The sequence below is a fragment of the Dreissena polymorpha genome, chromosome 7, assembly GCF_020536995.1.
Source record: "Dreissena polymorpha isolate Duluth1 chromosome 7, UMN_Dpol_1.0, whole genome shotgun sequence".
NCBI classification, from domain to species: domain Eukaryota; kingdom Metazoa; phylum Mollusca; class Bivalvia; order Myida; family Dreissenidae; genus Dreissena; species Dreissena polymorpha.
Genome location: NC_068361.1, coordinates 72193222 through 72210677, shown reverse-complemented (window position 1 = coordinate 72210677; position 17456 = coordinate 72193222). Strand labels below are relative to the sequence as shown.

General features: G+C 33.8%; 1 protein-coding gene across 1 annotated transcript in view; it reads left to right on the top strand.

Moving 5' to 3' along the window:
- Window positions 1-4459: 4459 nt before the first annotated feature.
- LOC127837331 (kinesin-associated protein 3-like) overlaps window positions 4460-17456 on the top strand; it is a 37044-nt gene continuing 24047 nt past the window's right edge. Inside the window, exons 1-6 of the mRNA XM_052364296.1 lie at window positions 4460-4600; window positions 10276-10407; window positions 11583-11737; window positions 13216-13416; window positions 14966-15082; window positions 16791-16898. Coding sequence (XP_052220256.1) covers window positions 4563-4600; window positions 10276-10407; window positions 11583-11737; window positions 13216-13416; window positions 14966-15082; window positions 16791-16898 — 751 coding nt within the window. The 5' untranslated portion in view covers window positions 4460-4562. The remainder of the gene's footprint in view (window positions 4601-10275; window positions 10408-11582; window positions 11738-13215; window positions 13417-14965; window positions 15083-16790; window positions 16899-17456) is intronic.

Sequence of the window (17456 nt, the reverse complement as noted above, 5' to 3'; positions counted from 1 at the left end):
CAAACACTCGTTAACGGTTATTCGATCCCACTTGTCCGCTAATCATAACAATGAACGTGTGAATGGCATACATTAAGAGGGTCCATTACTGTCCATTGATAACAAAAGACTAGTTAATTGGCATGTGACAAACAGGCCCCACCTCCTGCAGTGATTCTCAAGTGTGTTCCCGCATTCGTACCACGATTTTTCGCAACTGCGTTTGATCGCGAATATGTATTACAAACAAATCGGACATTGACTGACGCATTTTTTAAAATTCAAAATCAGAAATCGGCGAATTTAAGTTCTGACGAAATCGTCATTTTTATAAAAATGACGAAATTTTGTGCTGTCGAAAATAAATGGTTTCACAGTATTAGTGTGCCATGCAGATTCAGTGAATCTTGTTTAACTGCTCTATACAAATGTGGGATGCCCCTTACATCTTGAGAAACCCAAATAAAGACGAACCTGTATCTAAAAAGGAGCTAATTAACTCGTGCTTCTCAGTGTATCCGCAAAATATAGCATCAAACAATTTGAATAGTGTGAAATAACTTTTTAGATGTATGCTGCTGAAAGAAGGCTTAGGCAATATTTGAACACGTCCAGTAAGATGTATACCCAAAATGGGCAAACGGCCACAGTAACTAAAGCTGCTACAGTTAATAAAACTGTCGGTAGTTTCATTATTGCATTGGGAACATTCAGGTAATTACAGTTAAACGAATATTGTTTTTATATAGTTTAAAACTATTTTGCATTATTAAGCTCTGAACGCTATGTTTAAGGGAGCTCTTTGAACGACGAATGATTAATAAATATATATCCTTCAGTGAACAATGCACTTGTGCATACGACTCTTGTATTTCATCAAGTGATCAAATACACTCTGACTACTCAACAAACGCATCCGAAAATAAAGACTCGAATAATAAAAATAATTTGATTCCATTTTTAATATAATATTGTTAAATAAAATACTATATATAAATTCAAGAAAATGTACACTTATGGAAAATTTGAAATAAATCCATCACTGGGTTTGTATATGTCCATTTCACACCTACGGACAAAGATCTATGTATATGGTATTTCCTGATCACCAAACCCCCATTATACATCAACGTGAGTGTCAGGTTACACTCTGCTATGTAGTTTATATACAAATGTTACATATGTTATCAACAGCTGGTTAAAGTCAATGAAACGCATGAACTAAAACGAGTGATCTTTAATTTCTCGACAGCTTTGTTTACCCGTATTGCGAATGTTCGAAATGTGTGGGCACGTGACATCATACACGTACATTATACAAAATGAAACATAACAATAGTAGTAAACCAGGAAAAATTGTTTTCATTCCAAATTTATTCAATTTAATATCCATTTTTACCACAAGCATGACGTAAGAAAACGAAGCGAAGAAAAAAAATCAACGATTGAAGGAGAATGAGACGAAAACAAAGCAGTGATCAATAATCGTTTTTCCAAGTAAAGCTTAATTTTCACACAAGTTTATCAAAATTGTCCATCAACCAGTTTACTTAACTTTATAATGCTAGAAACTCGACGGAATGTTTAACTGTTATGTATAGTTCAAGTCCCACATGGGCAGGTGAAAACATGACACATATAAAACATGAAAACCTATAATTATTAATTAATCCATGAACCAGTAATTATACATACAACAATGATCAAACCTAGTGTGTGATCTGACCATAAACATAACGTTATAATATAAAGCAGGACAAAAGAGTGTATACTGTTTCAGAATGAGAGAATAATATTACATTTACTGCAATAAAATATCTGAAAAGTATATTTTATAATAGAATATAGCTTTATTTAACACAATTGTTCTTTCATCAGTTTTGATAAGTGTTGAAAAATAAAATTGTAAGGTGTTGGACGGAAATCGATCGTTGGGAATGTATGTATTTCTATTTCCATTGAAGAAGTTACATTCATCGCCAAGCCTATATTTCAATTTTATATGCATTGATCTCTCTTTACATTATTTCATCTTCCTCTTTCAATAGGAATTTTAGGAATTGTACATTTACACGCCTAATTTGCAATATCATAAGGCATACTATTAAAGTACAGTAATTCTCATATACAAAATCATTACTATAAGTTCTGTTCTGTAGAAAATCGCTAGATTCTTTAGCCCCGATTCTGTACTATTACCTCTTATAATATCAGTCAGCTCTTTAAAACTGGTTATAGATTCAACCCCCTGGTCAATCCAATAATCAATCTAAATCATAAAGAGCCTTGAAAATTTTTACCAAACAAACTAAACCGTTTCATTTACAAATGGCAAGTTTAACATTTATTAGTTATTCCATTAGGTATGTGCCGATAGGTATGTGCAGAGGCCCCTCCCTGACTTGGTATCCTTCAAGCAGGGGCTTTCCTCACTCACCTTCTAATCACTGTTAGGTGTCCAGCTTCAAGTAACCCTAGTGATTCCCATTGCTGTGCCTACCGCGGCCACCGTAACCGGAGAGGTCTGGGTTGAAGAGGAGAAAACGAAGCTGGCAAAACTTTTTTCTATCTCTATACTTTTAACTCTACTTCTACTTGATACTTCCTACAGTCAATTACTGACTATGACAGGAAGGCGTCTGTCGGAGGACAGAGAATGTTAAAAGTCACGTGTTAAAAATATATATACAGTATGTACATGGAAGTGATGTTAATTGACATACAAAATAAAATGGTGACGAACAATGTAAAGTTATTACATTGACTACTGATAAAAGTATAAAAACAAGATACTTATATTTATTTCGGGACAGCGGCCAGGCCTGCAGTAAACTGACTGAGGCTGGTGCTGCTCTTAACGTCGTATGGCAGGCCATTCCAATACCTGATTGTCCTTGGGAAAAAAGAATTTTGATGATAAGTTGTTCTAGAGAAGGGTACCAAGAAGTTTAAATGTCTTGTTGTTGTAAGATGTTGGTGGTCTACATAGATTAGATAATGTTCAATTTTATAAAGTAGTGTTAAGGATGAGTTTATTCTTGTCTGTTCTAGAGTTTGCCAGTTTAGTGTCTTTATCATATGTGAAACGCTACTGGTGTAATGGTAGTCATTTAACACATAACGGGCTGCTGATCTTTGCACTGTTTCTATTTGATATATTAGATTTTTCTGCCATGGATGCCAGATTGAGGAAAAATATTCCAGTTGCGGTCTGACATATGTTTTGTATGCTGTTTCTTTTATTTGTTTGTTATTTGTTTTGACATTTCTCTTGATAAATTTTAATGTGTTAGTAGCTTTAGATGTTATGTTATTTATATGCGTTTTCCAGTTGAGATCATTGCTTATAGTTAGTCCGAGATATTTTGCTTTTTCTGTTGTTTTAAGTTCTATATTATGAAGTTTATAAGGGAAATTAATTATCTTTTTCTTTTTCGTTATTCTTATTACTTCACACTTATCAGGATTAAATTCCATGGACCAGTTATCTTCCCATTTTTCTAGTTTGTGTAGGTCATTTTGGAGTGTGTGACAATCATTTTCTTTATTAATGGTGAGGTATACCACCGTATCATCGGCAAAGAGCCGTGCCCTACTTTTTAAGGAGTCTGGAAGGTCGTTAATTTAGGCTAGAAATAAGCAGGGCCCCAGTACGGACCCTTGGGGTACACCTGACATGACTGGGGCTTAGTTTGATTTTTGGCCTTCAACCACTACAGTTTGTGTTCGATGTTTTAGGAAAGAAGAAATCCAAGAAGTAGTGTTTACACCAAGTTTGAGAAGTTTGAATACTAAGAGTTCGTGGTCTACTTTATCAAAAGCTTTACTAAAATCTATTACTATTAGGTAGGTTTGTTTACCAGCTTCTAGGTTATCATAAATTTATTGAGAGGAGATTAATTGTGTTTCACAGCTATGTTTAGAACGGAATCCGTGTTGGAATGGATTAAGAAGATCGTTAGTGTCAAAATAATTCATGAGGTTTGATACAATGATGTGTTCCATTAATTTTGAGGATATACAAGTGAGGGAGATGGGTCGATAATTGCATGCTTGACACTTAGCACCCTTTTTAAATATTGGGGCAACCTGTGCAGACCTCCAGTCTAGTGGGACGGAGCCAGTGTCAAGTGATGCACAATCCTATCATTACATATCTTTCTCTTGACCTAGCACCACCCGTCGCGTAATAATCAAGTGTGATTGCGCCGACGTATGATGTAGATGTAGATGTAGAGTTTATTTTCATGCCAAACGGTATTTGTTCACTACAGTGATTTGTAACCTATTGATTAAAATGCGGTTCGTACATAATCTCTAAACAGTCTATTACAATTTAAATTAAACATAACCAAAACATTAATTGTATTGGTAACATGTTCTGTTTATCAACGAGTTTACTCATAAAAAATATATTTGTATCTTACAAAATGTATTTATTCATTGCGTAAGCTTTACAACTTTGACCGCTTAGAGATTGCAAATATTTTTGTGATGGCTGCAGACATAATTTTTCATTTGTAAACAAAAGGATTTTTCAAGTGTTGCGTAGACGTTTATGACTAATTACCCACCTTTTCAATATGAATATGCAGCCAGAAGATGCTAGATACTTAAAAAGGTTCCCGTTTTTGTTTTGTTTTGAAAGTGACATTGGTACTTACGAAAATTATTCTATCCGAATATGCGACATCCGAAAATTTGCTATGTTGTACTGACATTTTTTTACGATTGTAGCGATTATGTTAGATATGCTCCCAGGCATGAGCACAATAAGTAATAAAAATGGAAAAACTTATATTTTACTTTATTGATGCTTTGAAAAATGCTAAATCTGTCAAACAAAGGCCTTGAAAAGATATATGGTGGATGCACCAGTTATCGAACACCTAAGGAATTACAGTCCGTCTAAAATGCATATATGACTTATATCTACGTAAGTGTTGCCGATCGCCGAAATCGCCATTGGCTATTACAATTCATGGCTGGCGATTAATAATCAGATTTTCATGAAATTGGCGATTGAAAAAAATACTAAATAGACCTTATGCTTTACAAATGAACACTCCAGGGATGGAAATTAGTGGTTGCCCGTGAGCCGAGGCAAGTAGATTTTGGCCTGGGCAACTCAATTTCAAAAGTTGGTAGTCTGGCTGGGCAACTAAGCTTGAAACAATTCAGTGCAATGAAAATTGAATACAAATTGGCGACCATGGATCAATAATGATTTAAATAGAATTCATTATTAAAATATTAAGGCATAGGAAATGATTAAATTCATGCTCATAATTATTCATAATACATTAAAAGTGTGTAATGTGAGTAATATTATGTAATAAACTATTATTTTATTTAAAGAATTTAGTATGTACACATGACACAAAATGTACATATATCTGGGCTCGTTACTCTTTAGCTGGGCAACCAAAATACTAAATACTGTTGCCCGTGCTGGCAACCAACAGTAAAAAGTGAGTTCCCATCCCTGCACTCTAAATGCCTGTTTTCAGGCTGTATAAATCGCCAGAAACATCGCTAAGATTACACAGATATCACCCTTACCAGAAAGACCCCAGGGGATAATGACGACCGCCTAGGTCGATAATCCACATGGCTAATGTCTTAATTGGTCACGCTTTACACTGCGACAAGACTTTTAGAATATTTGGGTTACTTGGCGATTTACGTGATACGTGTTATGACCTATGCTACCGATGTTACGATTCAACGTTATCGAAGCAGTACAGAATTGTCATTTAATCAGATGGGCGGAGTTATGGCGTTGACATAGCCACTATAAACTAATTTCCCAAGCAACAGCGATTTTGATTGGCTAAAAAAGTAGATAAGAGTTACTTCCCTTTACAGTCGCTATGCGACTTGAAAGACCGATTTAGAAAGTGAGTAGCAGATTCCGGGAAAAATTGATGCTGCGAACGAAAATGGAAGGTCGAAGCAACAGAAATTAACACAATTCTGTAAAAAAGAGAGTGGACAGAATAATGTAAGCTCAGGAAATGACCAAACGTTAGGTTTCGTGATCAGAGGACGTCTAAAATAGTGCAGACGTGAATGCAGAATCGGAAATGTCTACCTGTTAAGTCTCACGGTTTTGCCGTGAGTCTCACGTTTTTTTTACATGCAATGACAGTCTCATGCTGACTAAGTAATTTCTCACGCATTTCTTCAAAAACAAAAAAATGAAAAAAAGTAATGTTTGGATTTTAAAAAATGTCGTATAATCACTAACGAGACGGGCTGTTTTAGTGGTTTCTAACCTAAATACCACATGTACCGAAAACTGTTTAATGGTGTTAATGTATCATTATCACTACGCCACCGGTATCTGTAAACAAAAAAATCAGCTGCAAAATGTCAGCAAGGCGCTCATCAGCAAAGAAACAATTTCAAGCAAAGAAAGGGCTAATTTCAGACAAAAATAGTCTTAATTTTGCTCAGGAAATAGCCCCACGAAATTTTTACGGGGGTGGGGGCATGCTTCCGGACCCCCCTAGATTTGGCGACTATGTTTTTCACTATTCAAATCCTGCGAAATAAAGTCTGTACTTGTCAGAAGATATAGACCATATGAATTTATATAGTATTCATTCAAACAAATATCGGCTTTACAGATTCAATTTTGGTATGGATTTTGCCTTTGGAATTGGTGACCGGTCGTTCATATTCGCAGATATGAATTGTAATTAAAATGCCAATGAAAAACACTTTAAAATTCATTTGACTTTAACATTACACATGCACATAGTGTATTTTTGTTCATAGAACAATTTGCATATCAAAAAATAAAGGAAAAGCCGTTGACTGTTCAAATCCACACTTTTCAGTTATATCCGCGGATATGAGTCATATACGCATTTTAGTTGTACCCAAGGAATTACGTTAAAATTGAAACACTTAAAATAACAAAAACATAATGTTTAAACAAATGACTAACAGTTCAATCATTTAATAACTTATCTGTAAAGTTTTCCAGCAGATCCTTCAAGAATTCATAACAATGATTCCCTGGTTATGGTCACCTCTAGCAGACAAAACAAAATGGCGGCCTATGTAAACATGACCTATTAACGGACAGTTGATAAACACTTAGTACTCCAGTATATACAAAGTCATATGACTATCGTGTGACCCAGACTCGGAGAAAAAATCTGTGTCAGCTGCAATCAAAATTGCGCACTTAAATATGCTTTTTGGTGTGTAAATGCATGTTTTGATAAATACATTCAAAAAGTAATAGCAAAAAACGCATGAAACCGTGTAAATAACAATAAATGCATTACTTTAATCTGTTTTCGGCACATTTGTTTCAAGCTCAGTAGGCAAGTTAGTAGGTCATGGCCTTCATCTACCACCATTTGTTTATAAATGTGACGTCATGCGCACTTTTGCGCAAAAAAAAAATCCGATAATAGGTGCAGTTCGATAACAGGTACTTCAACAATTAATCAAACACAACTTTTTGTAGAAGTGATTAAAGATTTGAAGTTTTCTTATATATTAAAGAATTTTTTATTGTCCATTAATCTTATCTATCAAAACATCTGTTTACATTTTGTTGGTTATCAGATTGCTTTCAATGAATGCCAGAGTCTTCATTGCTTACATGTCTGCATTCATCGATTTTTATTTTTTGCCCAATTTTCAAACGTACCCATACCAGCCCAATAAGGAAAAATTTTCCCGAAAAACCCTGAATATTGGCATCGTAACAGTGGTCGCCAAATCTTCAAATCTTTAAAAAAATCTGTCAGTCAATAAGCTTTTTGTCCAGCTGAGCTTGGAATATTTGAGGTTTATTATTTTATTTTTATTATATTGACTGCCTTGAATATTTTTGCCACTCGGAATGAGTTTCTGTCAGTCCAACTAAAATTTACTACCTCATCTGACTGAGAAGATCTAGTTTGCCTTTATTGCAAGGATTTCCAACATCATAATATTTTAATGGCAAACCGCTCCACATGTTCCAACGATAAACATTAAAGCTTAAAACAATATGAAATCAAAATCACCTGTAATCACCAAAATTTAATCACTGTATTGTCTTCAAAGTGGAGGCATTTGTCTAAAACTTGTTGTGAAAATCCTGGTATACAATTGGTTAAAGAAGAATTAAATTTAAATGTAGATATCATGCCCCAAACTAAAACAGCCCATTCAGAGAAAATCTGAAAAATTTCTTTGTTCAGCTAAGCTTGGATTAATTGAGGTTTATTATTATTATAATTATTGTTTAATTACCGGTATAATAAACTTTCGACATGATTTATTGTATTTTAATTTTAATGTGATTCAAACCAATGTTTTACTTACATACAGTATTATTTATGCTCCCAAAAGTGGTATGGTAATTTGAATGTAAATTGTAGTGGAAATGGGTTAAATTTTTTGAAATTTACGTTGCTTCCGAACTTTTTTCTACAAACCAATGGTTTTTCGCAAACTCTGATAATAAAAAAATGTTGAAATCTGGAACTTTGGGTATGTTCAATGGCTCGGTACTGAATTGCTTAAAAACCCATTTAAATGCTCCTTCACATATGCCTATTTGGTTGAAATGTTCAGTTTCTGTGCCTTTTTGGTGTCATGTAATTTGCTGAATAAACAGACATACTGACTAAAGTACTTCTATGGCCTTGTTAGACATTGAATCAGGTTGGCATTCATCAACAGTTTTTGTTTTCTGGAAGCCATACTTTGACAATGGCAGGCTTCCATGAGGCTGATGTCCTCTGTTAATTAGTCCCCTACCGGTGAAACCAGAGAGGGACTTATGGTTTGCGCTCTGTGTGTCTGTCAGTCTGTCAAACTTTTCTGGATCCTGCAATAACTTTAAAAGTTCTTCATATTTTTTCATGAAACTTGAAATATGGACAGATGGCAATATGAAGATTATGCACATCATTTCATTTTGTTCTTACGTCAAGAATTCTGGTTGCTATGGCAACAAATAGACTAGAAATATTGCTGAAAATGGTGCATCCTGCGATAACTTTAAAAGTTCTTCATATTTTTTTATGAAACTTCAAACATGGATAGATGACAACATGGAGATTATGCACGTCATTTCATTTTGTTCCTATTTCAATAATTGTGGTTGCTATAGCAACAAATAAACTACAAATATTGCTGAAAATGGTGGATCCTGCATAGGTAGGGGACTTTCATTGCTTGGCAATAGTCTTGTTCTTTGTAGTTCTTAATGGTGTGACTCACTTTATTTAAAGAAACTAAGTCCTTTATGTTAAAAAGAACAAACTTTGCAGTTGAAATCAATAGAAGATTAAAATGAAAATTGCATGATTGATTAAACATGCTTTTTTATCTAAACTGAATACCGTAATTACTCTTATATTTTTGGACTCTAAAAAATAATTAACTTTTTTCGTATCAGAAAATTTACATAAGAAAAATATTTAAAAATAACAGGTTTCCGAAAATTTAGAAACAAAAATTAAGGTGCCTGAAAATTATAATTATATTGAATTAAATGCAATAAATCAATGTACAATAATTTTCTTGTGAACTCTTCTTTTTCAGCTTAAACAAATTAAAACAACTTCCCAGCTTTGCTAATTTTGCCAGAAATTATATAGAACAAAAACGTAAAAACAGAAACATTCTGCTTCCTTAATAGGATGACACTGTTTCAAATGCTGTTTTTGTAAATCCATTTTTTTCTACCGGTATGCATGGTTATTTACCCAATGTAATGGCCCTCAGGCATGAATCTGCAAGGTTTTATGACCTTAATCCCGTTGTAAAAATCCATGATTGAAGTGTCACAAGATACGCGAAAACAGGGCCGAAGTCTGTAGAAAAGCACGGTAAAATATAATGTCCGAAAATTTAGAGACATTAATTATGGCCGAAAACCCGTATGTCCGATAATTAAGTCTCGAAAAAAAAATTGTTGCTAAAAAACGGTGTCCAAAAACTTAGAGTGTCTAAAAACTTAGAGTAATTAAGGTAAATCAAGCAAGGTAATAGTTGTTGCACACAACTTATCACTATAATTTGTTCACTTGCCAATAGCCCATATTTAAACCAAATTGGTGCAACTTTCCCTTTTTTTTGGATTTTTTGCAGATGGCAATTGGGAATTTTTTTATTTTCCCCTATTTGGGAAAGTGCACTTGACAGGTGCTTTATATAAATGAGGAAGGAAAAAACATTGCTGGCATGAAACAAGCAACTTTTTTTAAACTTTTGACACCTGGATGTGGGTTTCAAAATGTGTTGAATTTGACATGCCTAGTTTTCTTGTCACTGCAGGAAGGTGAAAGGAGGGAGTATTGATGTGCACCCAACAGAGAAGGCCCTGGTGGTCAACTATGAGCTGGAGGCCACAATCCTGGGGGAGTTGGGGGACCCCATGCTGGGAGAAAGAAAGGAATGCCAGAAAATGTAAGCAGCTTAGTAACCATAATAGCATTGTGATGGCTTTATAATGTATCTACAGTACTTACTTTAGTGTTGAGCATGATCTCTTTACTGTTGCTGTTAAAAAAATTAAAACATAATGTACTGCAGTTTTGTGCACAGCTTTTGTTGATATTTGAATGTATTTAATATTATATTATATATAATAGTACTAGCTTTGTCTTAGAGTAATGAATGATATCTTTTCATTCATTTTGTTTCTGCTATTAAAAAATCAATTTGCAGTAACATGGTTATGAGGTTTTTGATTGTTTTAAAATTTGTAATGTGTAGTATGTACATCCAGTTTTACCTTTACCTTTAACAATATTTTATTGCATTTTCTTCCGTACATGCATTCATACAAATATACATATGGTGCATAGAGTAGATATACTACAAATTGATGTTATTGAATGTATAGAAAAAAGCAAAAGGGTTGGGTCATAAGTTTTAACAACATTAGATGACGACCCTTCCCAGTAAGTTTAACCTATGGTCTGGTTGCATGCAATCTGTTGTTTCCAGAAGAAAAAAACTGAATTTGGCAGATGTAACAAATGACCAAATACCATATATTAAATTTCCATTCATTATGCTGATTTGATTACCAGTCATTTAAAACTAATCTGCGAGTAAATATCTGTGTAATATATTTTTGATTATTACCCATTTTGAAATTATCAGACTTGAAAACTTATGAAATGGAAAATAATTGTAGAAGGTTTTACTTTGGCAAACATGATTGTAAGTTTCAAATCTTCAAATTACATGTATAATGAAGCCAAATGGTAGTGTAAAACCACTCAGTGACTGGTTCGAATTTAATACTTGTGAAAATCAAGTCTTTATTTCAATGGTGTAATCTACACATTGTACAGATTTAAATGTTTATCAAGGTATTACCCTGTCTAAAATCAGTATTTCATTCCATCACTCAGAACACAATTTAAAAATAAACACTATTACAATTTCACACACTTACTTACTTTCATTTTTAGTACAAATCTTGTATTCAAAGACTACATGTATCTTTTTTTAGTTTTCACTCATAAGTTCTATAGATTTTAAATTTGATTTTGTGCATGATTCAAGCAGTCTTACTCAACATGGCTCTGACATCGTTTTATAGACAAGTGACATTCAATGAAAATTTGCAGCATTCGTGTGAAGAGCCTCAATCCCAACAGTGACCTTGGTGCACTGGCCAAGGAGATCATAGACAAGTGCAAGCTGATCCATCCCAGTAAGCTGCCTGAGGTAGAACAGCTGCTCTATTACCTGCAGAATAGAAAGGAGACTGGGCCAAGTAAAGGTACAGGGAACCAGTCACTGAAATTTACAGTTTGACCTAGTTAATCTTTGACTTTGCCACTTTTTAAAATATTTGTATCTATGATCAGTAGATAATTAAAATGAGCTAATCTACAAATCTCCAAAAATGCCCTCTGTTTACTCTGATATACTCAGTCTTGTGTTTTCTTCAGTCTTTTTTCTGTGGAAAAAAAAATTTGTTTAGTATTATAATAGAAAAAGATTCATGTAGCTAACATTAACCTAGCTGAAATAATTCGCGTTCAAAATAAATCTGAACGCTGAAACTCCGGTCTGCAAAAACCATAACAAAAAATAAATACAATACTTTTAAGGGAATTACAGTATTTACAAGTGTATATATCTGAAATCTACCCGTTGTTTGACAAACATGAACTTAGATCACAAAAATTACCCGTATTTTATTCGAAATCATAGACATAGAATGATCATTTTCTCAATGGCAACCATTTTGGCATTGTTGTTGTTGTTATTTCGTACCATAGCTATTTCGTACATATTACTTTTGGGGTATTTCGTTATTGTCGATTCTAATATTTTGAGTTATAATAGTTATAATTCTTTTTTGCTTCTTCTTATTATTTCCAATTTCATTTCTTACTGTTTTGCGCATATTGCACACTTATTTTATTTTTTTGAACTCAGTTACAAACATAGTTGAATTTAACCTCCCGTTCGATAGCGATATTTGATGTCGAGCTCACATTCAGCAAGGGAGATAACATGAACCTTTACTATACAAGGATTTATATTGGATGAAACAAACTCGAAATATAGTTTATTAACAGGTAAATTTCGATACATTTTGCTCAATATATACTATTTAGGCAAAGTTCGTTCATAATAGTCACAAATATGTGTGTATTTAAATTCAGGAGTGATGCGACCGAAATTCGTGTCGGAACTCTCGCTATTAAAAAGATAGAATGGACTATTGACGCCAAGAGTCTGCCAAAGCGAAAAACATCAAAAGACTCTAAGTCGGCAATTTATATTGACTAACATTAACCCTTTCCCCTTCTAATGCAATGTGAAAATGGCTATTTGCAGCCAGCATAAAACTAAAACAGCATAGCAGTCTTTCAGGTTTAATGCTATTTGCTGCTCATAAGTATCATAGGGTTGTAATTTTATTCTAGTAAGAAAGGTCCATGATCGTCCCCTACCGGTTTGCGCTCTGTGGCTCTGTCTGTGAGTCTGTCCCACTTCTCTGGATCCTGCGATAACTTTAAAAGTTCTTCATATTTTTTCATGAAACTTGAAACATAGATAGATGGCAAAATGGATATTATGCACGTCATTTCATTTTGTTCCTACGTCAAAAATTCTGGTTGCTTTGGCAACAAATAAAAACAATATTATTGCTTGGTAATAGTCTTGTTTAATTTGTTTTTCAAAGGGACTACAAATTTGTCAAAGTGCGTATGTGAGTGGTAATGGATTAAGTGTAATCTTTAGCTTCAGGCAAAACAGAGCTCCATGAGACCCCAGAAGTGCCAACGTATGACGCCACGGAGATAAATGAGACAGCCAACATCAATGACCTTGATGAGTATCTGGAACTTCTATATGAGGATGTGGCAGAGAAGATAAGGGGCTCTGCACTGCTGCTACAGCTGTCACGTAACCCTGACAACCTTGAGGAGCTCTTCTCCAATGGTAGCAGTGTTTACAAGTATTTTCACTATAAATCTGTTTTAAGCAATCTGTTAAAATGCTGAAACCAATATAAAGCGGGTGGGTCTTGGCTCGTGTTTATTCTCAATTCTTCAATTTTGGTCTCAAGCATTTTGTTGAGATTCAAATATGGCAGCATCTGTTGTGCTGATTTCTCATATATAATTGATTAAAGACTTACCTTTACAGGAGCATTGACAGTTTAAGTGTGATTATCTATTATTGGATGGAAATAAAGTTGTGAAAAATAGCATGTGTCTATTAGTGTTTCACGCTCTTTTGCTGTTACTTTATGTGTGCTATCTATCTTTTAAATCATTGACAGCTTTAAGAGACATGTATCACTTCATTGTCAATGTAGACTATATGAATTTAAATGCTGTTTGCTCAAATCAATTATTAACGTAACAAGCAAAGAGAAATTATGTAAGTAATCTAGTCGATTATTAACATCCAAAGGCAGGGTAATTGTTAGCAGAAACTAACTTTCATTTTCGCTCAATTTTGCATGAAATGCCTGGGAAGCAGGTTTTTTGCTTGACTGTGTATGACACAATACAGATAGCTTTGTATTGTATTACATTTAATCTAAATTAAAAATCACTCGTCCATTGGTTGTTATAATTAAATCTGAACTGTGCCCCATGAAACCACTGTTCCCTATTGCATTATACACTTTACACATCTAAAAAATGGTGTATGTTTGTGTTTTGAAATTTCATTTATCATCATAAATTACCAGAATAATTTTGTTTAATTGTTGTTGTAATTACATATATATATATGCACATATAAAAAGGGGTATGTTTACAGTTATCAATACGGTTGGGTTTATATGCATGTATTGGCAAATGACTACAAACCATGGCAGTAATTTATTAATAAATGAGGACTTATAATGCGAATCAGTTTATAACGCTGTCTTGTGGCTTTGACACAGCCATCCCGTTATATTAGAGTTACAGTGTATTTTGTTCAAACTTAATCATTTTAACTTAATTTCAGCAAAAGCTTTTTGAAATGCTTTTGAGTCAGTTTATTTTTAGAACCAATACTTGGTGTGTGTTTTTTTTTGGGGGGGGGGATGTTGCTAGATGGACATGCAATTGATGCGGCTGCTTATATTTATTTACTTAGAAGGTGGTTCTGTCTCGCATGGACTGATTAGTCCATTTTTATTTCATATGTGGCCTGTTAGTAGAAATATATTTTATGTGTTTGGCAGTGTAAATTTTAGTTGGAACCTTATAACATATTTTTTTTTCATTTCAAAACACCCCTTGTAAATTTCACATTATACTTTACTGATAATTTTCCACCACTGAAAGTGGTTCAAATCAATTAGGCAATGTAACACTTAAAAGACCATGACTCCTTAATAAGTTTATAGACATGTATATAAATTATTTGTGCATGTTATTATGGCTATTTTGTGTGTTTCACAGAGACAGCTATTACATATATTTAAAGCTTTTGTAGAGCATACAAAGTTTTCTAAAGGTTTTTACCCCAATATTTCTCTGGTTCACAGAGACGGTGGTGAGTGCTCTGGCCCGTGTGTTACGTGATGACTGGAAGAAGAGCTCTGAGCTCGCCACCAACATCATCTACATCTTCTTCTGCTTCTCCAGCTTCACACAGTTCCATGGTGAGTGAAACTGAGTGGGGTTTTCAGAAATTCTATTCAATTTCATCACCAAAATTAATATTGGATTTCAAAAAAAAATCCATTAATTAAGACTCAATTCCAGTTTGAAGAAACAAGGCTTTCCCTGGCTCCAAATTTTGGAAGCCAAAGTAGCCTTTTGCTAGTTGTGAGAACTGCAGGGTAAGTTGATTGACATTAGCTGGTTGATTTTAAGATTTATTTTGTATATCGCCAATTAATATTAGATTTTCCTGTAGCTCATAAGATTTCTCTAAATACACAATTTTCCATGTTATCAATGGTGTGCTTTGAATGTAAAAGAAGCTAGGTATTAAAATAAAAATAATATATTTGAAATTTTCTTTACCAGGGAAAGTAAGAGTGAGTCAACTAAAACCTCTAATATGTCCGAAATACTGTATTACACTGTGACAAAAACTATCAAACAAACAAGAAGAACTATAATGGTGATTTGTCCACTAAATTAATTTATTTGATGTGTGGCTAGGTCTAAACAGATAATTTTGTAGTGTTTTATAGACAATCAGGGGTGGCGAAATCTCAAAAAACTATACTTGTCCACGGACAACCATTTAGGAAATTTAACTTGTCTGTTGCTGAACTACACTTGTCCGTTAATGTTTATATAAATTATAAACGCATTTATTGATTAATGTAAAACGATGTGGAATATACCAAAATGAGTATGATTTGCTAGTTTTGTTTATAGTTGTATTTCAATAGTACATTCATTATAGCAGTATATTATAAACAATATAAAGACATTCTAAAACTTTTAATCTTGCAAAGCTAGTGTTATTAAAACATGTGTTGAACATAAGTACATCGTAATCGTAACAAATTAAACTAGTCCAATATGTGGACCTCATCAGACTGAGTCTCTGCGCCGCTACTGGTAGCAATTTGATTATCATCAACTGGTAACCATTGAAAATCTGTGAGCCAAGTTTCTTGAAAAGTTCTGGTGCATTTAATAGATCATATTTTTTATCATAATCTTTCTTAGTTTTTTTCGGGAGGTGGACTGCTCAAAGCTTCGGGTTTCTGCTCCGTTGTTGAAGATTTAAAAAAACTAAATGTTCCATTTTTACCATTAAAGTCGTCTTAAATAACAAGGTAGACCGTGTTTTGATTATCTTACTTTGATACTTTTTATTTCCATCTGATTGTAAAAATAAAGAAACCAGTCTGTACACTGTCTAACAGTCGGGCCGAATGTTTGAAATGCGGCATGCTCCTGGTCTCTTATAGAATAAGGGAGATCACCGCGCAGGAGAGTGCCCGTATTTTAGCTTGATTGCTCCGCAAATAGCACTGACAATGTAATCGCATGTCAACATCCGGTTTTGTAAAACTTAATTACGGCTTCAATACAATGTATTTTTTGTATACCTGGACCCGACTTTTTAAAAACTTGTTGTCCACGGACAACTTAATTGAAATAAATCAGTTGCCCAGACAAGCAAATGTACGACTCGGGCAACTCGGACATTTGATTCGCCACCCCTGGACAAAGCATCAGAACAACAAAGACTATATAATTGAGTATATAACATGTTTTTTTACTGAGAGGTTTAATGCACTAAATATACTGTACGTTATAATTTGTATTTGTAAGTTAAATACATAGAAAAATAGTTTCTCTGTTATACAATAGTCATCAAACATTAAACTGGCAATGTTCTAGGTGTGATCCTGCACTTCAAGATCGGGGCGCTGTGCATGACGATCGTAGAACACGAGCTCAAGAAATACGACCTGTGGAAGGAGGAACTGGAGAAGAAAAAGAAAGCTGATATCCTTTAAGATCAAATTTTGATATCTTTTAACAATCTGTATCTTATAATTTATAAATATCAAAGGCAGTTGAGGGGTAAATGTTGCACCCAAAGGAATTTGACTCGCATTACCCTTCAAGTGGGCCAATGCCCATTATAAATATATCTCTAAACCTGCCCATGACACTCATTAGATTAAACAGAACAAACACGTTGCACTTTAAATAAATAAAGTTATAATTGCAGATTTTATTCGAAAATCAAGTGCTCAGTATTGATTTGTTATATACATTTTAAGAAGTATGTACCTATTGTTAGCTTAGATGTATGTTTAGAAAACAGCTTAAATGCTTTATTAGAAAACATGGGTTGTTATTTTAAGGCCCAACGTTCAGGGTACATTGTATATAAAATATTACGGTATTAACAGATAAGGGTTGGTTATAATAAAACGCCATGGCATATACCTAACTTCCTTTAAATAACCACCTTTATTGTAAGACCATTCTGCTAATGTGGATCTTTTTTAAAGATCCCATTGTTTTCTTGTATCTTTCAATTGTCTCCAATCCTTA